Consider the following 27,336-nt stretch of genomic DNA (forward strand, 5'->3'; position numbering starts at 1 on the left):
TCTCTCTCTCTCTCTCTCTCTCTCTCTCTCTCTCTCTCTCTCTCTCTCGTTGCCCACTAACCCTAAACTCACAACATGGCTAAGATTGGTCCTGACCTGAACTGCTGATGCTTTTGTCTGTACCTTTCTGGTTCTAGGGTTCGAGGCACATATCACCACAAATCACCACGCCTCTCCTGGTTTATCTGGTGTTGGAGATCACACCCCATGTGTCATGCAGACAATGTGAGCACTCTACATATGGAACCACATTCTCAGACCCAGGAGCCACTATTGTAAGATATTTTGCTTTATCTTAAGGATATTGAAAGCTCCCTGTTAGCGTTAGTGATACAACTTACATCCACGGGTTTGCCATCTGAAGCTCGTGCAGCAATGACTGTCCTTCCTTGAAAATCCACAGAATTCTTTTCTTCCGTGTGTCGACTTGCAATTAAATTGCAATCCATATAGAGAGAAAGGACTCGGGATTGCACGCCAATGCCAAGTTTATGCCATTGACGATCAAAGAGAGGACGGAGTTCTCGATTCTTAAAAACATAGTTCAACAGATCTCCCTCAGCACCTCGGAACATAAATTCTACCACCTTCTTCGTACCATCGATCACTACAGATATCTGAAAAAATAGGACAGATAAGGAGAACATCTTCGTATGGCTTGAAAATTGAAGTTCAAAATTAGTAAAGTGCACAAATAAATGCTCCATATGCACAGTAGCTAATCATGGGATGGTACCTATGCGTGCTACATTGGTGGATACAAAAAATGTAGTGCCTTGATTCAAGAAGGCTGACATGAAGCGTTTCTAGTGGTCTGCTCATTTACAAAAAGAACATATAAGGGAGTGTATGTGTGTATAAATGTGTTATTCTTTTACATACGTATTATGCATTCATAAGGTAAGCATATATTTTTAGGAAGTGTAAAAGTCATGGTTTTAAATTATACTACTGGATAATATTATCACATGCCTAAACATGATTTTATATATATATATATATATATATATATATATATAAATAATCAAGGTTGCTAATTTCAGACGAAAAACAATATGCGCATTTCGTTTCGCATGAAAACTGACCTGGATCAGAGACCTCTAATAATTTTCATGACAAGGAGAAGATATTTCATAGATGACATGCTTTTTTCAGTTCAAATGATCACCCCATCCTAAGCTGGTGATCTATATTAATAGTGAGGAGATCAACCAAAGGTGAAGGTGCTCAATGGTTATGTATAGAAGAGAACATGAATGTGTTTGAGGACTGTGGAGTGCTTGCACCACTGCTTCATCCCCACGGTCATTTCTGTAAGGGCTTCTGCCTCTCTTTTCTATGCTCAGGCAGCTCCCATCATGCAGCCCTCAGTAGCATAACTGCACTGTCTATGTTCTCAGAAATGTTCTCCCACTAGACTTTCTGCTCCATAAGAGCAGGAATTCTGCTTTTTAAATCTCTATTTTCTTTTGGCATGTGTTTATGTGTGTGGTATACTTGGGTATGTATGTTCCTATATGTGAAGGACACGTGTGTGTGTGTGTGTGTGTGTGTGTGTGTGTGTGTGTGTGTACACAGATATAATGCACATTTGTGCACAAGAATACGGGAGCCAATTACCATTGGATGTCTTCCCCAAGTAGGATAGCCTTGATGATATACATGACGTGAGAATCTGGTGAATAGGAGACTTGCTTTCCCTTTTATCTTAAAGATTTATTTACTTTTATTTTATGTGCACAAATGTTTGCCTGTGTGTATGTATGTATGTACATATGTATGTGCACTCCAGGTCTTGCCTTTTAACCAAGAGCTCATTGATTTGACTAGTCTTGCTAACTAACTAGCTCTGGCAATCCCATCTCCCACTTCGTGAGTGCTAGACTAACAGGTGGGCCCCCACCTCCTTTTGGCATTTATGTTTGTGCTGAGAATCTGAACTCCAGTCCACATTTTTGCATGACATATAGTTTCCATACTGACCCATTGCCACAGCCCTAAATTTCTCCTTCTTGTCACTTTTGAGCATGAAGCGTGTGCTCCAAATTTGTTTTTATTGATGAATCCAATATTGAAATATCAGCTTTTAATTGACAAAGCAATTTTAAGTAAAGAAATAAATCTCTTTAAGAATAATATTTATGAGAGGATATGAGTTTAATTAATGAGCTGAAGCCAGTCAATAAAGCATCTGTAAAAGGAAAGCAGCACCATGGTCTTCAAATAAAATATCAATCTCTAAGTTTAAAAAGGGGTGAAGTTTAGCGTGTGACTCAGTGGTAAAAGCAATGGCTGCTTCTTGCAGAGAAGCAGACTTCAATTCTCAGCACCCACTTGGTGGCCAAAAAAAAAAAAAAAAAAAAAAATGTACCTGCAGTTCCTGGGGATCCAGCACTATGTTTTGACCTCTCTGACCATTAGACAAGCACATAGTGTATGTGTATGTATACATACATACAGGCAAACATTTATGCACATAAAATAAAAGTAAATAAATCTTTAAGACAAATCAAAACATCAACCTCTCATTCACCAGATTCTCACATCATATGCATCATCAAAGCTCTCCTACTTAATAATATTTACAGTTTTCTATTGACAATTCCCCTGAATAGCACAATATTTGGGTACTACGCCTTTCTCCAGATTTGGGTACACAGAACAGGGAACCATCTCACCCAGTCACATCAGTTGCTAGCTTACCTGGGGCATATTCTGCTGGTTTAAAATCTTCCATAAAAACCACCGTTCCTTTTTAGTGCTTCTTCGTACCCGAAACATGACGGCGATAGCGTATTCCTCTGGAAGACCTCTGGGAAATATCTTACTATGGGAAGAAAACAAATAAGGGTTGTAGGAAGACTGATGGTGGTCAGAGAAGAAATTCAAGTATAAGGCTCTGTGAGATGTAAACTCTCAATCATAGCTACTCCCAACAGGTTTCTAATTTATTATTCGTCTTTTGTTGTTAGAAGTATGGAAGCAACTGTATCTGCATTTTCTGTGTCATTTTCATTCTCGTTTTCCTCCTTTTGTAATCATCTGATATGGTGTTCTTAAACCTTGGGAAATATAAACAAGTGGGTAGGCTACAGTACATGGTAGAGTCTCGGAATTCACTGATTTGGGGTGAACAGCAGTGATTAAGGAAGAATAAAAGTGGGCTTCCTTCATGGTTTTGGTAGAAAAAATGGGAAGAACTTTTTTTAAAAGATTATAAATCAAGGAATATTTTCTGAAGAAATTTTACCATATTTAAGTCTTTCAAATGAATTCCTAATATTGATTTCCAGAAAGCTATGATGACAATAAATTAAATATGATTTAGCTGTATTGTCACTCCGCTAGAAGTAGATAGTAGAAGACAAAGATTGGCCCCAATTTCATTCTATGTTAATCTCAATGTCAAGATACTGGTCTTGGTAAAAACACAAGGAAACAAACAAACAAAAAATCACAATGATCACATATCCTGAATTTGAATTTCTTAAGATAATGGGTAAAGTGTTTATTTCTTTTCATTGGATGTGAGAATTCTGCATTGTTGAATGAAACTCCGCAATCTTAAAATAAAGCTGCTTTTCATTTCTTTTTTTTTTCTCAAGTAAGAAAGTATATTACTTAAGGACAAAAAAATACTTGTAGTTGTATTATAAAAGTAAAGCACCATGCACTTAATAATACTAGCATTTTATAACACACACACACACACACACACACACACACACACACACACACACACACACATCGTCATATTCTAGGTACATGGCTAACTCCAGCATCTTTGAATAGCCCTACTTTGTCTGGGTTAGTTTTCTCTAATAATTTCCCCTCTGATCCATACAGGAAGCTATGGAGCTATTGAATTTCTGGTACATTGTGCTAGCCATTCCCATTGAAGAATGACTGTGATGAGAAATGCTGTCTTTGTTGGCATGGTGAGCCAATGGGATGGTGAGCCAATGGATGCTTTACTGCTCAGCTTGATTAGCTGTGGTCTCTCCAAGGACTTTTCAAATGTTAACATATAGTTATTATTTCTCTGGATATATTCTCTTTTTCACAAAGAGAATACTTTTGTTTTACACATGGTAAATGATAGTCACCTGACTATAAGCATTCTGCAAGTGTGTAAATGGTTTGGTGGAGAGGGGAGTCTCACATTCTCTATAGAATTTTACTTTTGCCTCAGTTTTTGATGTCCTGGCTCATTCTTGTGTTTACTCTCTTGTTAAGCTTAGTCTGTAATGCTTATGGTTCAAATTCTTTAGCTTCAAAGACCCCACCTCCTATGTAGTTGGATAAGGAAGGTGGTAAGTTGGTCACTTGGGGGTTTATACTCTCATGCTCATCTGACACATACGTACACACACACACACACACACACACTCATACACACAGGAGTGTTTGCACACCCACACACAAACCCATATGTGGACACCTACACATTCTTCCCCCATTGGATTCTGCATAGTCAGATTTCTCTCAATCCTGCATGGTTCAGGAATCTGTTGAGGTAGATCCATTTCTCCCTAATGCTCCCCACCTACAATGCTGAAGGTCCAGCTCTTTGCTGTTGCTCAATCAGGCACACGTTCCAATTGCTTTTCTCTTCTAGAATGTATTGTGACTTTCTATTCAAGAGCAAATCTCCTTTTAAATCTTTAATGTGTCCTCTTCAAATGGTCTTGTAATCTTGCTTTACAAATATATGCCTTCTCTGTATAAATCAGACTCCCTCTGACCTGACTGTATAACTGGTGGCCTCTCATTAACCCAGCAAACTATTTAAATGAACACTCCAAATATCTGCATCTTTGCCATCCCTTCAGTCCTTACCACGCACTCCTGAATTCTAACATTATTCCAATCAGGTAGCCCACTGCCCTCTTTGCACCCACCCTCCTCACTCCTTGTGAAGGTCTTAAGACTACTGGTATCTTTTGTTGTTGCTGCTGTTCATATAATCCAAAATATATAGCACTTCAGGTACAGGATGGTTGGAATGTAAACTCTGGGTGCTTATGCTAAACCCCCTCACCTATTTGTCCTTTATAACTACAGTAGTGACAGCAAAGAGTAGATAATAAATGTGAGCAAATCAATAAATGAACTGAGCTTGTCAGCTTTGCAGATAAAAGCATGGCCTTGATCTTGCCTACCCCCATTTTGATATAGCTGTGCATATAAAAATGTATTCACTTCCTCGCATGCCTCTTATACTTCTATATGAAAAGCAGAGTGGTGAGTTAACAATAGTAAGTGGCACAGGTCCTTGTATAGAGGACACATATGAGGACTGCAGGCAACAGAGCCCAGTCCATCTACAGGGACAGCTGCTGTTTAGTGCCAGCCAGCTGGTACCATATGAGATCATAGACTCAGTGTTGCCAGATCATTCACATTTTCCAGAGAAGCCAAAAGTCTACAGTTTTACTTTAAAAGTTTCAAATTTTAAATGTTGACAATTAATCACACTTTTCATAAATACTGTCCAGACTAATGAGAGACAAGCAGAATAAAGCCAGCGCAGTCACCAGGACTTAGTAAACTTGGAATTATACCAACATTGGCTGAATTCTTAGCTGATAAAGAATAGCCATGGGGGTATAGTGAGAGATGTCTTATAATACCTTGTCTCAATGTCGCAGACCCCAGATCACTGCCAACTGCATCTCTAGGCTTGTTTACATCGAATACATTGAAGCATGTTTTGCTGCTTTCTAATGAGTCAATTATGGTTGGAAACATACTTAATGCATATATGAAAGACTTGAATTTTTAAAGCATATTTTATGGCCTGTTCTGGATAATATTCCATGCATATTTGAGAAGCACTATGTCCTGCTACTTCAGGAAGAAATGTCCTTCAGAACCTATTAGACCATGTTATCCCAGAGGCAGCATGTTTTCCTTGAGAATTTTCTACCTAATGGTCTTTTTTTTTTTTCCTTTTTATTGGATATTTTCTTTATTTACATTTAAAATGTTATCCCCTTTCCTGGTTTCCTCTCCTAAAAACACCCTCCCCCTATTCCTTCCCCCCTACCCCCTACCCCTGCTCACCAACCCATTCACTCCCGCCCTAATGGTCTTTTAATCTTTACATTTGATATTGAAGTTTTCCATCATTTTTATTAAATTATTTATTTCTGTCTTCAACCTTGTCAGTGTTTGTGGGTTTTAGGGTTGTGTTGTTGGGTGCATATATATTGATCATTGCTATCTCCTTTTGATGGACTAAGATTACAAGATGATAAATTATATTTGTATAGCTATTAAAGCATTTCAATGTAGATTGAATGGCATACTTCTTTTGCTTTTAATGAATTTTTTTACTAAAATTTGAAATAGTAAGTATACCTATTTTAGATACTATATAGATATATGATACTTTTTATCCATTTGAATAAAATAGATAAAAAGCATCATATATAAAATATTTATATAAAATCATATAAAATAAGATTGAATTTATACTTATCATTGGCTGTTTGTTTCCCACTTATTTTGTGGCTTTTCATTCTTCCATTACTGTTTGTGTTTAATGCTTGTACTCTGGTGCCGTTTTCCTCCTTTTTAAAATATTTCTGTTGTTCTCTTACTGACTCCTCCTCCTCCTCTATACCTAACATTATAGATTTACAGCACTTCAGTTTAGATTCATGATAATTGACTTTCAATTATATATATATAATATTACATATAAACTTTGCTCCTATATAATCATTTCTCCTTTCTTACATGGTGTTAAGCTTTCATACAGAATGCATCTTTATACTTTATACACCTATCATCACTGATTTATCATTATCGATATATGTACATATGTGTATTTATATTTATGTATTTTAAACATAAAGAAATAAAAGATATAAAAGTAAAGAAGGGCAGTACAGATAGCCCAGTAAGTGATGTGATTGGCACTCATGCAAGGGGACATGAATTCAATCTCAACACCCACATTAAAGGCAGGCATGATGTCTTGAATTTGTGATCCAAGTACTTGGGAAGCAGAAACAGATGGTGCCTGGGGCTCAGTTATATCCACTCAGATCTGCTCAAGGGGTATGTTCAGAGGATATTGGGTAAATACGTGGAATTTATTATAGTCACCACAATTTATTATTTGACATGGAATTTGTTATATTTACTTCAAGGTCTATCAGCATTTTGACAGGCCACCTGATGACTTTGTGTTAAAGAAATAAGTGATCAAGAAACAAGACAGGTAAAGATAAGCTTAATTTTAGCATAAAACTTTAATACTTCATACATAAAAATTCAACATAATTCTTTTCACTAACTTATAATCCAACTTTAAAGTTTAAAATGTTTTTATATCTTAAAGTTTCTGTTGTGTCAAAAATAACTAATTAGCATGATTAATATGTAATAATTACACTCTTGAAACACACAGTGAAGCAATGTCGCTGGTGTGCATTCTTAGTGTTTGAAGATCTTTATAATTATCATTTTTCCCTTTTAGAAATTTATAATCATCTTTCAAGAGCTGATTTCAAGCAAAAACAAATATTTGTTCTTCTTGTTTTGTTTTGTTTGCCTTCACAGAAAGTAAGCTTTAAAGAAAAAATATTGTATAATTAAAAGTAAGATGTTAAAAACTATATTTGCCTCTGCTGCCTTGGCTTCTTGCTTATGAGACACACACGCAAACACTTGATGTGATACAGGATAATTTCTCTGGGCCTTGCCAAAGTTCCTATTATAAAAGAGGCCATATTAGATTACTTGTGTGCTACCAGAGAGATATAATGACAGCTTGCTATGTCCAAGATATCCAGCCTGAATGTTTTTGAATGGAGTGTAATTTCCTATAAGAAATCCTATCCGTTGCTTATTCAGTGATATTCCCATTAAGAAAATTATTGTTAAGCTCTATGCAAATGAATATATATAGACTATGCTATAAATTAGCTATGGAATATTTGATGCCTTCACCCCTATTTTATATTCATTGCTTCTAGTTCAATATTCTCAATATGAATTTTACTCCCATGCATTAATATTCGCCTACACTTGAGGGCTCAATGGAATTTTGTATTTAATCCATCGTGTATTTCCTATGAGAATGTTCTTCACATTCATTTGCGTTACCTAAATATTTATGGACAGGTGTGAGCACACACTTGCCAGTTTAACAACGAAAGATATAAAATCAGTAATTTAGGTGACTATCGGTCATAGAGAGTGAGCTTAAAGTTATTCTGAATGATCCAGCGGTGTGGAAGGAAACAGCTACCATGATGTTCCCTTTGTGTTGGCTGCTGAGGCAGAATCCAGAGCATCTCTGAAGTCTCACAATTCACACATCCTAAATGACTTTGAACTTGTTGTTTACTTCAGTGTTGCAAAAATCTTTTAGTTTTCATCTCTTCTCTGATGTTCTCCACACAGCAGCCTCAATTCAACCATACAGAAGAAAGCAATGGATTGAAGCTGTAGGGGAGGAGTTAGAGGATCTGGTACCCACCTCCTTGAAGTTGCCAGTGAGGACAGAAAATGGCATCAAATATGAGAACTTGTATCAGCAGGGGGTTGACACCAGCAAAAGATATGTTTTCTAGAAATCTGAATATTACAGTGTTTCCTTCAGGGTGTCAAAATTGAGAAAGATTTGCTTTTATCTTTGCATTTTCTGTATTTAGTCAGTTTTTCAAAGACCATGAATCCTATTAATAGTTATTTAAAAAACCACAGCTTGACTGAGTGTTGTGGATCTGTGAGTTTGAGGCCAGCCTGGTCTACAAAGTGAGTTCCAGGAAAGCCAGGGGTACACAGAGAAACCCTGTCTTGAAAAAAAATAAAATAAAAAGGAAAAAAAAGAAAACAAAACAAATCAAATTTTAAAAAAGTCACAATCCTTTCCATTTGGAAAAAAATAATACTAAGCCTTAAAAATGACCCATAAGTTCTCTTCAGAGGCCTAGCCAATAGAAAGGTGATATAGATTATGCTTTCGCCTCTTCCTGATATCCAAAATGCCGTGTGTACTGATATGTAATTGATATGTGTACTGATATGTAAGTTGAGAGGCAAGTTATTTGAATGCTGATACGTAAACTAATAAATACATTTTTCTATTATGGTGGGCAAAAATTAAGTTTTTAATTCACACTTTACATATGAATTTAAAACAGTGAAGCATCAGAAAAGATGGGAAAAAATCAATAAAAATGTACCTGAGTGAATATTTTCATCATATATTTAAAATTAAACAACAATAACAGAAGACTAAGACATGAAACTGCCTTTAAAAAAATAGCATTTTATGTACCCATGAAAGAATTCATTGTTCAGAACATTAGACTAGACTAGACTTATCCAAATTTTACATTAAGTAGGTTCCTCAGTGAATTTTTTCCCTTCCTGATTAATGAGATTTCTTGCTAAGTAAAATTGATTTGAAGCCATTAGGAAATACAAATAAGATAATAGTTTAGATAGTTTGTGTATTATAGGAAAGCTCTTGGCCAGACATAGAGGATGGTTTTGATCACTGTGTACCTTTAATTACTGTGAAATAGAATTGTACATCCAAAGTCATTTAAAGGTGTGATACAAGGTCAAAAAGTGCTGGAAGATGCCAGCATCCTTTCTTATTATGTACTGCTTTCACAGAAAGCCCAAGCACCTAATATCCTCTGCTGGGCTTCTCTTCCTCCCTGGGTAATGCTTGTGTTTATAAAACACAAGATCTGTTAACACTAGACCTTACTCAACATTAATCCTTGAAAACCAGTCACATGTTATTACCAGGTTATCTAATAATCAGTTCTCACTTCACAAAGCACAGAGCCAAGGTCTACAGGGATTATTATGAACGAAGGAAATTTTAGTAGAGAACACAGAAGGAAGAACAAATTTGGAGTCCAAAATACCCCTGAGTTAGCCAGACCAAAATGACACACCAATATTCTGAAATCTGAGCACTCAAAATGTCACCAGGAAGGATGGAGGGGAGGGCAAGAGAGGGGCATGGAGGGAGGGAGGGAAAGAAAGGGAGAGGAGGGGGAAGAAAGAGAAGGAAAGGGATGGAGGGAGGGAGCAAGAGGGAAAGGAAGAAAAGGAAGTGGAAAGTGGGGAGGGGGAGGGAGGGAGGGAGGGAGGGAGGGAGGGAGGGAGGGAAGGAGAGAATATAGGAGGGAGAGAGTGAAAGAGAGATGCTGAAGGGGGGTTATAACCTTTGCCTAACTTGTCTGGACTTACATGCCTGTATTACTACTGGGCATCTCTACTTGAAGACCAAATTCATCCTTTTGTTCAACTTCTTGCTTTTCAAGCCAAACACTTCCCTCCATCAACATTCCACAACTCAATAGAGACACAGCCATTCACCCAGCTGTTCCAGTCAGATCCCTAGAAGTCAGCTTAATTCTTGTCTTTCCTTCATTACCAACCCAATCCACTGGCAAGTCTTACTTCTTCCACCACTAAAACAGACTGCATTTCAATGCTCTCTTCTCCATCTGCACGATCCTTGCCTGAGTCCAGGTGGTCGACATCTTTCCAATGGATTCTTGTTACACTATCATGATTATTCACTCCCCTCTCTTTTTCAGTCTAGCTTGCACATGGTAGCTAGAATAAACTTTAAAAATTAGACAAGATACCTCTGTTACATAAAACTTTTAGCACGTCTTCAAGTTTACAGCATAAAGGGCACATTTATGATGCTGGTTCAGAAGCTGACACATTGTCCTCTACACCAGATTCTGTGAGGCAGCCATGGCTAGTCACAATAACCTGGATTATGACTCTTTGAATACACTGTGGTCATTGAAGCCTTTGCCTATGGTCTTCTGTACCTTCTCATGGGGCTATCTTTTCAGAATTTGCTTCCAGACTTTGCATTTACACAAACTGTCCTCCTCCTTCATGTCTCAGTTCAAATGCCATGTCTTCTAAGAAGCTTAAAGTTTCCCAGCCACTGCCTAACACACCACCTTGTCCTATTTTTTTTCCAGTCTTCTATGATTTTAGATGTCTTACACATTTATTGCTTATTCACAACTACCATAAAATGATTTCCATGAAAACATGGCTGTGGCCAACTTGTTCCTGTTAAACAACCACTGGAACAGTTATTTGCAGAAACCCACAATGCCTGTGATCCTGTCCCATGACTGAATGATCATTAAATCTATGTTCATTTGCTTAAACCTTGGGAAACTGCACCACAGTCTATCCAACAGGAAAATGGCAGGAGCAACTAAGGACCAGGTGATACTGAAGTTTCATCAAAAATCCAAGAAACAACAAACAAACAAAAAAAGGCCAACCCATCCGATGGTCACTTCCAATGAGAAATGTAAGACCTCCACAGTGATTTATGACCACTGTAGAGAAAACATTAACAGGTGCTCCAAGAAGGTTTTAACAAAAAAATTATTCAGTAGTATTTCTCCAAAAAAATTCTTACAGTCATAACTATGAAACATGAACTATGAAAACATATGAAACATAAACTGTACTCTTACAGCTTAAGGAAAGCCTGTCAGTAATTTATGTTACCTTCCTCAGTTCCTAAGTGAAAAACCAAAGCCACAGACCTTAAATGACTACCCTTTCGTCTCTCTGCCAAGCAGAGATCATGAGGGGACTTGAACTTGTGACTTTTTATTCCAAGGTCAGTTTTTTCCAGGATATCAAGTTGCTTGCTTCCTCTTAGCTACAAATAAGATTCTCCTCATCACTATTGACTTTACTTAGAAGTAATCTTTTCTGATTCCGATGAAGAAAAGAAATCTCCAGTTTTATTTTTCCTGAGCTGTGGAGAGTGTGTAATTTAATATAAAATATTAGTTTTATAAAATTTAAGATTCATTTCAGTGTTTACAATAACACAATATTAGCAACAACAGCAACAAATCGTATTTGGTCTCCAAGGAAAATATTCACTGTGACATTTGTACATCCAGGTGCCTGGTATCTCCCTGAGTAGTTGATAATTACAGTTCCTTCCCCTGCTGTTATCTGAGCAGAGACCAGGAAGTATCACAGAACATACAGTCATTCTAAAACGGTAAAATCAGAAATATTTCCCTTGTATACCTTAGAGATTAGTTTTTTATTTTGGACAAGTACTTCTTTAATATTAACTCAGTTTTCAAGCAGGAGTAAAATCTTAAGGGCAGTTAGCACACACACACACACACACACACACACACACACACACACATGCATATCAGTATATATATCACAGTGAGACAAAAAGTGCTGAAGAGTTTTGATGAGAAGTGCCTGTGTGTCTTATAAAAGAAAACCACTAGGTTGGGATTTTAACACATTAGGGAGAAAACTAATAGAATGATACCTAACTAAAAAGATGAATAATTCTTTTCTTTAAAAAAAATAAACATCATTCCTTTCCCCCTGCCCTTCCTTATGTGGACGCAATGTCTGGAGCTTGGGTTATCTCAACAGGGACTTGTTTGGGGTTTCACAGGATAGGGAGTTCCTGAAAAGGAAACTTGTTGAACAGAGTCCAAAGAGCAGGGCTCAGTTAGCTGCAGGTCTGGGGGTAACATCCAAAGGCTTAGTGGCTTTTTTTTTTTTTTTTAAAGATAGAAATCCTTCCCACCTAGGAGCTGTGAAACTCCTAGGAACAACAAAGAAGCCACTTTGAGGCAGTTCTGCTATGCATTGGGAAGGTCATTTTCTCTCTCCTATGAAAGTGTGCCATGCACATGCTGGATCTGTGTGATTGCCAGAGGACGGGGCAGTGAGGAGCAGCTCTTTAAGATGTAAAAGTAATGATCATAAATATGACTATTTTGAATAATGATCGAGAGGAGAACTCTTTGCAGAGATCCTGCGTCATTGTTGCACACACAGATCAGTGTCTGTTCTGTCCCGTTCATCCACTGAATTCCCAGACCAGGGTCTGACGTTGCTACCAACCCACAAAGTTAACTTAGTAAAGAATCTTGTTTCACAAGGATGGAAGATTTCAGCTGAACAAGTTGGAAGGCATCTCTGGCCAATGAGAAACCAGTGGAGCGTCTCAAGGGGACAGACTTCATTCTTCCTCCCCCCTTTCCAGGGGGCTGAGCACGGAACATTTGTCAAATTCAGGAAGAACGACATTGAAAAGCAATCACTTTTCTAAAATATGCAAAAATACTTATTGACACAGTTGTTTTATGGGAGGAAAACTTAAGACAAATTGATTTATTCTCCTTGATGTATTCCTGATGAGGAAAAAAAAAAAAGAGCCTGGTGCAAAGTCATAAATTTATATCTCCTGGTATATTAAATAATTTTATTGTATAGAAAGGTCAAGCTGGTGTGGTTTTCTGTATCCCTGAAGTAATCACAGCCCACAGTGGGGCAGACAGCATCTCTGCCTCACACAAAGCCAAGGATAAAATCAAACTGCAGAGTAAGAGGCTGGTAAGCAAAAGAAACACCTGATTGCTATTTCCTTCTCTCCTCTGTCCTCGCTGTGTAATAAGAAGATGGCAAGGGGGAAAACAGGAAAAAGAAGAAAGATTTGCATGTTTTCAGATTTTTGGTGCTCATTTAAAAAAAAGGGGGGGGACCAAATTTTTCTAGAAAAACTTCATTTTGTACATTGTATTCCTCCAAATCAAGTGTACTTTACGTCCAAACAGTGACATATACAAAAGCCGTAATCGTTGATTTAGACAGAAAGTGCTCCCGAGGCTAACTCTCCAGCCAGATTCAGAGCCCAGAGCCTAAAGTAAAGCTGCCTTTTAAAAAGTGCTATTTCAGTAGACCTAATGCAAGCTTTCCAGATCATATTTAACAAGACTGACATTTGTTTATTTTTCTTTTCAAATGGATGGCCACATGGAAAAAGATTCTATTTTTAAATATCAGGAACAGGCTTCCAAATTAACTCTTCCATTCTGAATAAAGTGTGAGGCAGGGTTTATAAAGAACTTCCGTATTTACCAGTATCACTGAGGCCTCCGTCTTGCTGAACAGCTTCCAGGAAGAGAAATATGATACAAGTTACATTTCCTGAGAGCGAAGTGAGAGATGCCTGGAGTTTATAGTAAGTCGTTTCGTTCCCAGCTGACATTCAACATCACCTGTCTACTTACAAGCAATTTGGCGAGCCGGGCCGGAGCGTCAGTCTAAATGCCTTCTCTCGGGCCTGGGGATAACGTTTGGTTTCAGAGCCACAGAGAGTCTGAAATCTTAGCCTTTTCCGTGTTTGCTAAGAGGATTCAGACACATAGCTTGTTAATGGGAAAATAAAGTTTGGGTGATGCTCTAATAATTCCTCGCCTGTTCTGGTAAGCATTTGTTCATTGGGGTGTTGCAAATGGCTTCCTGTTGCACACAGGCCCGCCTACAAATGCCACTCAGCCTCAGAGCAAAACCAAAACGGAGTTAAGCAAGTTGCTTCTCAGAAACAGAGACCCATTGCAAGTGAGCGGTGCCAGGTGTCCCCCACACAAGGAAGTTCAAAGCGGCCTGAATAAAGCTGAGTCCTCACAAGACGTCCCTGGGAATCTGAAATGTCCTTCTGGGATCTGGGTGCCTGGCTCCTGCTTCGGAATCCATTTAGGAAGTCTCACACCTAACTGAAAGTTGTGATTTCTCAGTGGTGTTCACACAGTTCCTCCCCCCTCCCCCGGCCCCCCAAGGTTGGTTGCTACTGCTCCCGCGCCTTTAGCTTTTTAGATGAATAAAGTTCAAACAAATTCTTCAGATCAGCACAGATGGCCTCCAAATTAATTCTGCCTTGTCTTGCCTATTTAGATATCCTTATACCTGTGTTCACTAACTACACAGGAATCAGTCAACTGCCTTGACCTTTAAAATCACAGCGATCCTCCCTTTGACAGCCTTTGCATGCGCTGTTGAACACACTGTTGTCCCCCAGCCCGCTTGGCACACTCACACCTCACACCTCAGCCTTTGAATCCTCTGTGAAACTGTTTCCAGGGAGCATCATCTGGTCTCTCAGCGTGTGTGCCACATATATACGCCACTGCATTCCATAATGGCTAATCGTTGGCTTCTCTGTCTTCGGAGACAGAAATAACTTGAAAGCATGGACGTGCCTTTCTTTGTCTTACAACCCACAGAGACTATGCATGACCATTTGAGAGTCGAATGCAATACTTTGTTGCAATTTCATATTTTTCCCCCACTGGCATCAAAGCTGAACTTAATAATGACCTAATATTGCCTGAGCAAAGACTGTTTTATATGGTGTGTGTGTGTGTGTGTGTGTGTGTGTGTATCAAAAGGAGCAAGCCAACATGAGAGCAATAGAGAGAACTGCTTATATTTATCTCTAACTTTGGAGCCCCATGGAGAACCAGGAGTCAGTGAGACTATATTTACTAAGAACTCTGTGATGCTGTGTGGATACATAATGCTGCCTCAGTGCCCAGTAGAATCAGAGGTACTGGATCCCTGCCACACCCCTCTAAACTCTGTGTGTGTGTGTGGGGGGGGGGGGTGGAATGCCCCACAGACATGTCCACCAGCCTTCTGACTGCAGCTTTTCCTCAGTTGAGATTCCCTCTTCCCAGGATTCAATGTCAAGTCAGCAGAATCTGTGGCACCAGCCGATCATTTTCTCCCACTCCTGTCCTTTCCCTTCCTGTCTCTCTCTTCCCTTTCTTTTCCATTTCTCCCACCCCAAAGTCATATCCTTCCTACACAGGGCTTCTGTTTTCCTGTGAACACTTAAAGCATTAACTGTCTATTCAGAGATGCAAAGCTGGTTTTCAATTGCTTCCCGTTCCTTCCGCTAAGAGAATACGCTGACTGTTGTACAGGGAGTGTTGTGCCTTACATGCTAGTATTCTCGTCTGCATTGTACCAACTGGAGGAAAAACCACCATTTCTGTGAGAAACAGAAGCATAATCTCTTTCCTTTCGAAAGCTGACCTGCCCTTGAATCTCGGAAGAGGCGCGCTTGCAAATGAACCCGCACCATCTCACTTGCACTTGCTTTCATTTTATTTGCTATTTTGTTTGACTTTTAAGACTGTACTCTTTGAAGGAGATAATGAAGACTTCTTACCTTACCAATATGTTAAATATATTAATATTATGCAAATAAATCTCTTAGTTGTGTCGTCATTTTAAAAATATTTAAAGTTTCTAAATGTTTTGTCTGCTAGTACTCACAAATAGATACAAAATTTTAGAAGTTTCTGAAGGAAAAGGATTATTCGTCTCTGGATTCACAGTCAAAGGAACCACCAATGTATAATTTTATGGCTAATTACTCATGCAAATCAGCCTTACAAAATAATAGAGAGTGCCTGAAATCTGAATGAAGAATATCCAGTTAACAAGTTTGATAATGAGAATATATAGCTTTCCTAACCCCTGCTAGGTGACTGACAAGAAACTGAATGTGTTTCATGTTTTACCCACCTATAAACCATAAAGCAGGATTTGTATAACCACAGGACCGCATTCATAGTTGCGACCTCAAAGGACCTTCTTCACTTTTTCTTGCAATTAATGCAAGAATACTCTTCAATGCCTATACTTCTGAAGTATTAGAAGCAGAGAGAGTCTAGCAAAGATGCAGTGTTTTATCAACGTAGCCTGTATTCATACCTCCTTATGTTCCCAAGGGGATTTTGAACAAAATCAACTCAGTGACATTGCACTTAAAAATGAAGAATAAAAGAACTCTCCACCTGACAAATGAAAAATGTTCTTTTATATTGGGCTGAGTGTTTGACTAACATTTTTTTTAACATACAAAAGTTTCTTGAAGGTTCTTCAAAATTGCATTATAGAGAAATTATGTCAGAGATAGTGGACATAACATTCCAATGAAGTATTCATATGTTGCTTGATTTTTTTTATGAGCCCCATGATGGAATACTTAAGGATAACCTTGAAAAATATTGAAATTATATTATCAGGTTCTGCTAAATTGTTACATATATCAATTGTTTAATTTCTATTCATTAATTTATATCTATCTAACTATAAAGTAAATTTGGAGGAACAAAATATAAAACTCTGAAACAAACAAACATACTTGGAGGGTTTTTCATCATTTTTACATTTTAGTAGTCATTTTTATATTAAGTAGCCTCTTGTTGATAAAAAAAAAATCCTTGAATTTCCCTTAAAAATCTGAGATAATTTCTCTTAAGTATTAGTAATTAAATATTTCTATACATTACTTAAAACCTCTACAAAGGTTACCTTTAAACTCTTTCAGATCTAATACTAAATAATTTTACTAAGATAGCTTGCTAAGACAATTCTGTAGCTGTGAGACCAGTAGACTTTCCTTCTCATTTTAGAATGTATGAGCGGTGACTCACCTCACGTTCCTGGCATGCCAGATGATAATTAAGGAAGTGCAGGGATGACATTTCGAATCATGTGTAGCACTCACTCTCATGAAACAGCTGGACGGGGTTTAGCGAAGTCACATGGCCCTTACATAGGAAGCTTTCTCTCTCAAAACAAAAGAATGTCCAAGGAAACCCAGGGGATGCAGTCACTCTCCGTAGCCTAATGGAGCTGCCAAGTGATCCTTCAAACCCGCCCAGGAATTAGACTCTTGTGTCAGAGCTGAGTATAGTTTCAGGCCTCAGAATTTAGCTGTTTCTGAGTACTTGGAGAGAACCCAACCAAGAGCAAAAAAGAAGGGAATCGTGGATTAGAAAACAGGCCCATATGAGGGAAGGAATGAAAATCCCGAAATACTTACAATGTAGCCTCAGTGACAGAGGGGTATGATTTGCTGCTGAACTGTGCTGCGCCATGAAAGGCAGGAGGTTTCAGATTCAGTCAGTACAAAGGGAAAGCAAAATTGTATTCGTGTCGTCGTTATTGTTGTTGTTAGTAGTAGTAGTATTTTATTATTATTATTTACTATTACTATTTGCTATTGTTTATTTATTTATTTATTTTTAATTATTAATTTGCGAGAGTCTGTATGAGCATCTGAGAGCAAATGTCTTAAGAGGCTGGAAGTGTTGGGTACTCCTGGAACTGGAGTTACAGGAGGTTGTGAGCCACCAGATGCCGGTGCAGGGAACCCAACCCAATTGTTCATAAGAGCACTAAGTGTTTTTAACAGCCAAGCTATCATCTCCACTATCTCTAGTTGCTGTTTCTTCCTTTCTTCCATATGAAATTATGAGTTTCATTGCGGCGTTTTCATACACACTTAGCCCCTGCCGATCCTCAACCTCCCCTTCCCTCCTCCATCCTCCTGGCTCGCTCCTGCAAGTCTTCCTCATCAGTCAATTGTCTTCTTTTTCTTTTTCTTTTTTTGTTTTTGTTTGTTTGTTTGTTTTTTGAGACAGGGTTTCTCTGTGTAGCCCTGGCTATCCTGGAACTCACTCTGTAGACCAGGCTGGCCTCGAACTCAGAAATCCGCCTGCTTCTGCCTCCCGGGTGCTGGGATTAAAATGCGCCACCACACCTGGCTCTTTTTCAAGTCATAGTTCCTTCTGTTTTATTTTCTTCTCCTTTACTTTCCCCTTTCTTGTGGTCCCCTTCTAAATTCATAGCTATATGTGGATTAATTATTATATATTTATAAATTACATATGCATATGAGAGGAAATATGTGGTATTTGTCTTATCAGTCTGGGATGCTGCACGTGGTATAATATTTCCACCTTTATTGCTATACTCTTTGTAACAACTAAGACGTGGAGCCAGCCCACTGGTCCATCTGTAGTTGAACAGATGGAGAAACTGTGATCCACTGGATATTTGTTCAGGTGCAAAGGAAAATGAAATCATGACATTTGTAGGAAAATGGACAGAGCTGTGAAATTTTTAGGAACATGTAGCGTTCCCTCCTATTCTGTATCTCTCTAGCAGGTTCCAAGAAGACAAGACTCAGATCCCTTACCAGTGGAAGCCTGAGTGTCTTTCGGTGCTGAGCCACAAGGAGCTCAGAATCTGTTGACTGAAATCAGCTTTGATCACATGAGTTTCAGGGACTTACTAATGCTACCTGTTACTTATTCTTTATCTAACAAAACCATCTCGGAGCATCTTTGGTAGTTAGAGAGCACTCTCACCCCTATTTGTCATTGCATGAGTTTTATGTTTAAAAACAACACATATGAATTTAAAACCACAGGCCCTAATGCTACAGAAGGCTTCAGAAAGTACAAAATACACAAGGGTATGAAGGTGATAGAACAGAGTTAGTACTCTCTATCAAGCTCCCTAAAGATGGATTTTTATTTCTAAACATCAGACTAACGGAAATAATCATACATAGAGATTAAAAGTCGCCTTCCAGCATTTTGTTGTGCTCCCTATAAGACCTGGCTATTGTAGACCTGAGCTTGTATAAAAGTCCATGTGAAAAGGAGCCATGTTCATGAGATCCATCATTCAGCAAAGACAAGATGTCAATTTTGACATAAGCTATCCAGTCACTACTCAGGTTCAGGTGATTTCCAAAGGAGATGCTAAAGTCTGGAGACCTTGGAAAAGTCTAATACTTTCTACTTATTTCTCCCTTCCTTTGTGACATGCTCAGTTTTTATTTATATGACATTTTCTTAACATTTGTGATTGTTGATTGACCCTTCTACCCCCTCAATGGACTGCAAGCACATTTCCTACCTTTAAATGTACTCTAATGATGTATAACAATCATTATATAGTAATGGGGTATCATATAATTTTGAGACATACATGCATTGTATGATATTAAAGTTAAATTAAACATATTTACCACCTCAAATGGTCATCAATTCCTTAAGGAGACACTTTCCAGATCTTTTTCTATCTTTATGAAATGGACAATGTACTATTGTTATCTGTAACTACCCTGCTATACAATCCAAAGCCAAGACTTACTCCCATCTCATTGAAACTTAGTGTCTACTGTCACCCCTCCCCATCACTTCTGCTAAGAAAAGCCCCACCAAAGGCTCAAGTATCTGAACACTTGGTTCCCAGAGAGCAATGCTGTCTATGGAGGTGGTTCAAATGTCCTAAGGCAAACACGTCTGTGAAGGTCTGCTTTGAGAGACCACAGCCTTGCCCACTTCTGATATATTCTATTTCCTTTTTGCAGTTGAAGATGTCATCTCTGGGATTCTTGTTCCAGCCACCTGCTACCAGCCCCACCTCCCCTGCCTCTATGGACTCTCCATCTGGAAGCATAAGTCAAAATAAACTCTGTCTCTCACAAGCTTTGTTGGTCACAACATTTTATTCTGAAGGAAAGTAAACTAATCCACCTCTTCTGCTGGTCTCTCATCTCCACCACTCCCCTCTCATTGACTGTCCCTGACATCTGTGAGAAAGTTGGAACTATATAACCCTGCTTTCGTAAAGTAACCAATAATGTAACTAAGGGGACAGAGAAGATGACTCCTCTCACTAGAGATTATTTTGGTAACAAAAATCAGAATGTATTTATTCCATTCTAGGTAGAATATTTTTAGCATTGCAAAAGGTTAAGTTTGTTAACACGCCCAAAGCCATATGTGTTAAATACTTAACAAATAAAGAATGTTACCCTAGCTCATAAGGTCTTATTAGCTGGATATTTTTCATGACTAGCATCCCTTCACCCTTATTCATAGGTGTTACTTCAAATGCAAAACCCAACATCTTCCAGACTTCTCTCATAAATCAGAGCTGTTACAGATTTGAAACTCATTTGAGTGTGCCACAATGTCCTTTCTCCTGAAGGGTCATAGTGCTAAAAATCTACAAAAATCAGTACAGCTCAGAATCCACCTTAACATGGTATTTCAGACGGTCACTATCTAAATAAATACATAAATAAATAGCCTGAAAGATAGGGTGAATTGCCATATTGGAATCAATAATAAGACAGAAAATATGTGTCTTGAAATTTATCATCTATTTTCCAATCCAGCTCTGAGCACCATGACTTTAGAATCAATGATACATAGAAATTCAAAATTTATGAACCATCACCCATGCATTGTGAGTAGTAATTAAAGCTCATGAAGTAAAAACTCCATCCAGAAGAGAAGAGAATCTCTGGCCTAGGTGATGACATAACATTCCAGTTGAGCCAGGTCAGTTGCCTGTCCAAGGTCCAAGGAAGGTAGCGCCCCCTACCCTTTAAGACAAGCTAAAGAGATAGGTGGAATAGTTTTCCTTTGATGACACTGTTCTTGACCTCCCTGTGCTCTTCCCCATAGCACGGTGTCTTACAGAGTGCATCTGAGCAGAATCCATGCAGAGTGCATCCACTCACTTGTCAGAACTACACAAAAAAGTAACTCTCCCTTTTCTTTCCACCATTATATGGAGATCTTTATCCCCCCAGCGAAGCAAGCTTTCCCTCCCTGACACTCCAGGCCTCCTTACTCCCAGACCTGCCTCTACCTGTCTGCCGCATATCTAACCCCCAGACCAGCTCAGAAATCATGGTTTTCTTTTCTCTCCCATTCTCCTTCTCTCAGCATCTGATGAGGTTTCCTGCTTACATACCCTCAGGGTTTCTCTTTGCAACACCAATAAAATTGTTTTCAAGGATCCACTTGAATCCATTCTTAAATACTTTTTATCAATGAATCTAAGAACCCTAAGAGGGGGACAAAAACTTGCTCTGAAAAGATAATTCAGACAACTAAATAGTATGCCACCTAGATTCTTTTAAAGAGCCAGTCTCTAATAATCACCTTTTGTTAGCTCAAGAAGTACTGAAGAAACAGGAATTTCAAATTATGAAAAAATAGCAAGCTCTTCAGTCACCCTTAATATACCTCTGAGTGTACAGTAATAAAGATATAAGGATAGATATCTTGAAAACCCTTGCCTGAGCAAACTTCGGGTGTCTCACAAGAAGCCAGTGAAGATACTGAGCCTCAGATAGGTTTCTGATTCCCACACTCAGAAGGCTTCTTCCCTCCTGAATGTCAAGTGGAATGTGCCAGAACAATAAAAGCAAGTTCAGGCATGGAGAGCATTTTCATTTTCCATATAAAACAGCATCCGCCTTTTCCCATGCTGACTCCGCAGGGCAGCTTATTTACAAACATATAAATAGCTGCAACTTTACTCCAGGCCCATTGAAAACCCAAAATGGCATATGCGAGAGAAGCATCCTTGCACACTTGGCTGCCTGAGCAAAACGAACGTGGGGAAGAGTCAAGAGTCGGGATGAGTCGGGAGTCGGCTTAACCAGACACCCTCCCGTTTCCTGTCGCGGAGGAACAGGGTTATGCTCTGCAGAGCCAGAAAATGCCCTTTCATTGATTTCTAGAGACTTAGGACTGATTTAGAGCCAAGGTTGGAAAACGAATTTCAGATGAAGCCTAACATTTATAATCCTGTGGACTCAAGGGGAGAGCAGCATTGCCTAGTAGTGAAAGTACAGTTCAGATCAGCAGAATCTGCCTTCCGAAAAGTCCAGTGAACGTAAAATGATTCAGTCCAATCAATTCTTTTCCCACGTTGCTAGGATTGCTGGGATTTAAATCAATAGGAAAAAAAGAAGTAAGAAAAAATGCATCTTAATTTTTGAACATAATGTATTGTGTTTTCTAAATGTATTAATAAATGTTATCTACTACTAGTTAACCTCCCCCTCCATAAGCGTGCGCACAGGCACACACACACACACACACACACACACACACACACACACACGCGCCATACACCATGCACGCATGTGTGCCTTGCTTTTCCTTACAGCATATGCATAGCCAAGCACGGAACTGCTGGGCTGTCCTCAGTGGCTGCTCATGAGGTCCCGTGAACAGCTATACCTTATGACACAGGATGGAAATCCCTCCCCCCAGGTGACATTCACTCCTTATATTCCCTGCAACATCAAATTATGCTCTTCCTCAGTATCTTTGTTTCCCATCAGTGAATGAACAGAAGAACGTCATTAAATTAAAGTAATCCAAAGTGTCACATAACAGGAAGACTCTCAGGGTAGGCAAGAAGACCTCTGAGGAAAGCGAGAACCCACACGCATGTCAATTCATTTTCACATGAAGACATCTATGTGGATGCTAGGACCAGGGCGAACATAGTGCTTTTCCACAATGGTACATTTACACACAGGAATGCTCAAGTCTGACCCAAGATACAAATAGCAAACAAACAAACAAAAAGCCTTGCAAAACAATTTCTCTTCCCTTTAAGCTCTATTCCGTATACAAAGAGAGCATCCAAGACTAAACTGATGTTTGAATTCATCACAGAGCAGAGTATACATGGGAATAAATATAGTACCAGTCTGTTGTCTCTGAATCTACATTGAGCCTTATGTTTCATAGTTCACCTTTTAAAATATAATATCGGTTATGTCTATGTTAAATGTTAATAAGGTTTCTCCAAAAAAAATATATTTAATTTTCTAAAGACTATTTCTTTATGCATATAAAGGGTTTGATTGCAGAGTTTTATCAATAATAAATACTTAGGTTGTGTATTTGTTACGGCTTTGGGGTACACTACGGAGTTTTTTAATTTTTGAGCAATAATTTGGAATATCCTTAGAAAATAATTTTGTAGCATTGCTAACATGAAAAGAAAAACAAATTGCTTTACTCACACGGTGTCTCTGAGAAGAAGCGTGCTTCCCAACTTGAAACAGGTTTTATCGCCTTCGCAAAACGCACGCCTCAGAGCAAAGCTGTCTCCCAGGTCAAAGCCTGTAAGATGTGACATGTTGTTAAAACCAGCAATAAACTCACAGACATATTGATCTTTAAACAGGATTCTTTGTTATCCATATCCACAGGTTGATTGATTTAAAATAAAAAAATAAATAAAAACTCCTGTTTGAAATCAGCAAATGTGTTCCATGTCTTTTTTAAATTTTCCTTTTATGGTACAGGAGAATAAAATTCTCTTTGCATGCAAAAGGTATAGCCATCTTTCTAAAGAACAGATCACAAATATCATTCCTTTTTTTGGCTTCACCTATTCTGAATGCAAAGCTATCCTCCGACACCAGCCTCCTCAGAGCTAAGATTGCTCATGCTCACCACCATGCTTGCCCCTCACAGATGTTTACATGGAATAAAAGACCACTCCGATTTGATCTAGGAATTGACCAAAGCAAGTTATTATAGTAGTTCATTGTGCCATCTTTAACGTGTAAGCAGAAAAATAGAATAAAAAGTAGTAGTAATTGGTTTAAAATCTGGACAGCATCTTACAAAACCATACTTCAGGAGAAAATGCTTAGAATCCAGACACAGCACACGCGTTATCATCTCGTGTGTCCAAGAGAGTTGGACAAAACAGAGAGAAGCAATGGAAAGGAAAGTGGGAGAGAAGAATAGGAATGTTGGCCGGACTTAGTAGCACACACCTAGAATACACTTCGGAGGCTGAAGCAGGAGGATTCTGAGTTTGAGACCAGCCTGGGATGACCCGGTCAAAAACAAACAAACAAACAAACAAACAAACAAAAAACAAGCAAACAAACAAAAAATGACAATAATAAAAAAGCCAGCAATGACAACATTAATAACCAAAAAATTAGAAAAAATAAAAAAATATTAAAATGTACCAAAATTGTATGGAAATCCTGACCACATCTGGATGCTAAAACATCTCATAAATATTCTTCTCTCCTTTCAAAACTGCAACAGAAGGCAGGATGCCTGTGATTTCACACAGCTTTTGTTCTCTTCTTCGGTGAGGGGACAGTGACAGGGGACAGGGACTTGCTGCTACCCTGAGATGAGACAATACTGAACTCTGCTGTCAGTATTTCTCCTTCAGCATTTACTTCCCTATGTGTATGCTGTGATCTTAAACAGTAACGCGGGCAAAATAGCACTAAGGCTCACCCTCTGGTCAGGGGGATAAAATCTCTGGCTTGGTGGAGGCCTAACTTTCCATCTGGCAGGGTCAATGAGCTGGCTGAGGAACCACCCTAAGGCAGTGCATTCACTGTTAAGTCCTACTATAAGATGGGTGGAATAATTATTCCTTTAATGAGATAAATACTTTACCCTCCCCAAACCCCCACTCCCTGGGACCTCAACCATACAGCATCTGGCCACTATGAAGGGACCCCACAAAATTTCTGATAATGATGCCCAAAATTTGGGCTATGGTGTATCTGGTGATAACTTTGTACAAAGTGCTGCCTAGAGAAGAACTGTAATGCTTACCTGACAATTCAGGTTTGTTTCTGTCATCTTGATATCTCTCTGTTCTCAGTGTAGGGCAGGTTGTTTCTATTCAAACAAACAAACAAACAATTTGAACTAAATTTCCCATCGTACTTTTCCCAAATAAAGTTGACTGCTAGCATAAAATCATAAACAGGATAAAATTGAACATAAAACCTAATTGAATCATTTCATTAGATTTCTGTAAAGTGAGGATATCCTCCCCGCTGTATGTCTATGAAAGTTTAATGTTTGTTTATATAAAATATTTAGACTATTGCCTGGCCCATGTGAAAGCACACTTACGTGGACTAGTGTTATCACTATTGCTCAAACGTCCATATGTTTCTATAGATTTGACAATAGGAATCAGCTGAATTTCACAGCTTCAGTAAACTCTTCAATCCAACCAGTTAAACAAGCGAGTTCCTGCTATATTTTATCATAACTTTACCCAGGTTTTGTAATCAGATGATCGCAAACTTTTATGACACAATGGAACATGAACAGAAAAAAAAAACTAAGTATAAATGGAAAGTAGAGATCTTCTTATATGATAAAAATTGAGAAAGTTAATACTTCATAAGTTTGTCAATGATATTCAGAGAGATAAAGTTAATCTCTATTCAATTAATTTACGTGTCCAATAAAGCCACATCATACAAATGCAGTAATCTATACACATATATTATTCTTTTAACTGATATATTTAAATCTTATTCAGACCTACTAACAAAAGAGTGCAGATAAAACTTCCACCCAATTTTCAAATCATGCCACAGCTACACTCCTAATCAAAGAACATCATTCAGTCACACGCTCAATTTTCCACGTGTAAAAGTTTTATATCTTAAATTTTATAGTACAAACAGGAAATAAACTGCTTATGACCAAACTGTTCATCTACTTGGCTGAAAGATTAGTGTTGATGAGATGGACTCAGCATAGCATACTTAACTAGAAGGATCTCAAGGTTTGAATAGGGCTAGCATATATCTTACAAGTCAAACAATTCCTATAAGTCAGGGTGTGTGTGTGTGTGTGTGTGTGTGTGTGTGTGTGTGTGTGTGGTGTGGTGTGCTTGAGAACTGGCAAGCTTATTCTTTAGTTTAAATGGAAGAACAAAGAAACAAAAAATAGCTAAAGGCAAAGTTGAACAGTAACTTGGAGACAGACCATGAGCTACCAGGAATTCTTTTAACATGGTATTGGTGTACATATAGAAAGACACATCAATCAGACAGAGTAGGAAGTCCAAATGCAGACCCTTCCACATAGAGCTTCATTTACTGAAGAAGAAGAAAAAAAAAGAGAGAGACCACAGCAATTTAATGGGAAATGGAAGGTCTTTTCAACCAGCAGGGTCTGGTGTTAGGCATTGATAGAGGAAATCACTGAATCTTGATCTTCACACCACATGCAGAAACTGGAATACATTATTATAAGTGTGAGAAGTGAAACCTAAAGAGATTCAGTAATGCAGAAAACTTTGTGAAACCAGAGAAGCAAAGGATGTTTTGAAAGAGACAAAGCATTACTGTCAAAAGACTAGTAAACAGGTCCCCATTAAAATTAAAAGACGTGTTAATCAAAAGATCAAACGTGTGAGAAGACAAGCCATCGAATAGAAGGTGTTTATAATGCATATATCTTAAAGAGAGGGGGAAAACCACACAAGCAGAGAAAATACGCAGTGAAGTACTGTATCCAGAACAAACCCTGGGCTCCCACAAATGAGCAAAACATAAAAAGGTTTGTTTCAAAACACTTTTCGCACTTCACAAGACAGAATATCCAAATTACCAGCCCACATAATCAGAAGTGTTCCACTTCATTAGTAATCAAGAGATGGAGAGGAAGCACTACTAAGATTCTGTTAAATTACTCAAATTAAAGAACTTTCACTGGTAGTATTGATGAGAGTGTGGCAAAGGGTGACATTTCCCAAGCTTCTATGTGACATGTGGTGGTGGAAAGTAGCAGGACCATGTGAGAAAACTGTTTGACAGTATTTAGTAGTGATGTATGACTCTAAGTAAGAAAAACTCAATGACCCAAGAGACATAAAAGCCAAACAGGACTGCAAATGATCTTTTTCGATAAGACTGCCCATGCTATTGTTACTTAGAGAGTCACAACCTAAAAGTTCATCAACAAGAGGACATACTATGGAATAAACAATGAAAAACCTGGGTAGCTGTGAGAGGGGGAGGGGAGGGGGAGGCAGAGGGGGAGGGAGAGG

The 27,336-nt window shown here is 38.4% G+C and overlaps 1 protein-coding gene across 1 annotated transcript in view; it reads right to left on the reverse strand.

The window, feature by feature from the left end:
- The window catches only part of Col19a1 (collagen type XIX alpha 1 chain), a 321,968-nt gene that overhangs the window by 271,119 nt on the left and 23,513 nt on the right, over positions 1–27,336 (reverse strand). Inside the window, exons 3-6 of the mRNA XM_029539352.1 lie at positions 25,095–25,160; positions 23,519–23,618; positions 2,704–2,827; positions 342–617 (exon numbers count right to left, since the gene is read on the reverse strand). Coding sequence (XP_029395212.1) covers positions 342–617; positions 2,704–2,827; positions 23,519–23,618; positions 25,095–25,160 — 566 coding nt within the window. The remainder of the gene's footprint in view (positions 1–341; positions 618–2,703; positions 2,828–23,518; positions 23,619–25,094; positions 25,161–27,336) is intronic.

Source organism: Mus pahari, chromosome 5 (genome assembly GCF_900095145.1).
Source record: "Mus pahari chromosome 5, PAHARI_EIJ_v1.1, whole genome shotgun sequence".
NCBI lineage: Eukaryota > Metazoa > Chordata > Mammalia > Rodentia > Muridae > Mus > Mus pahari.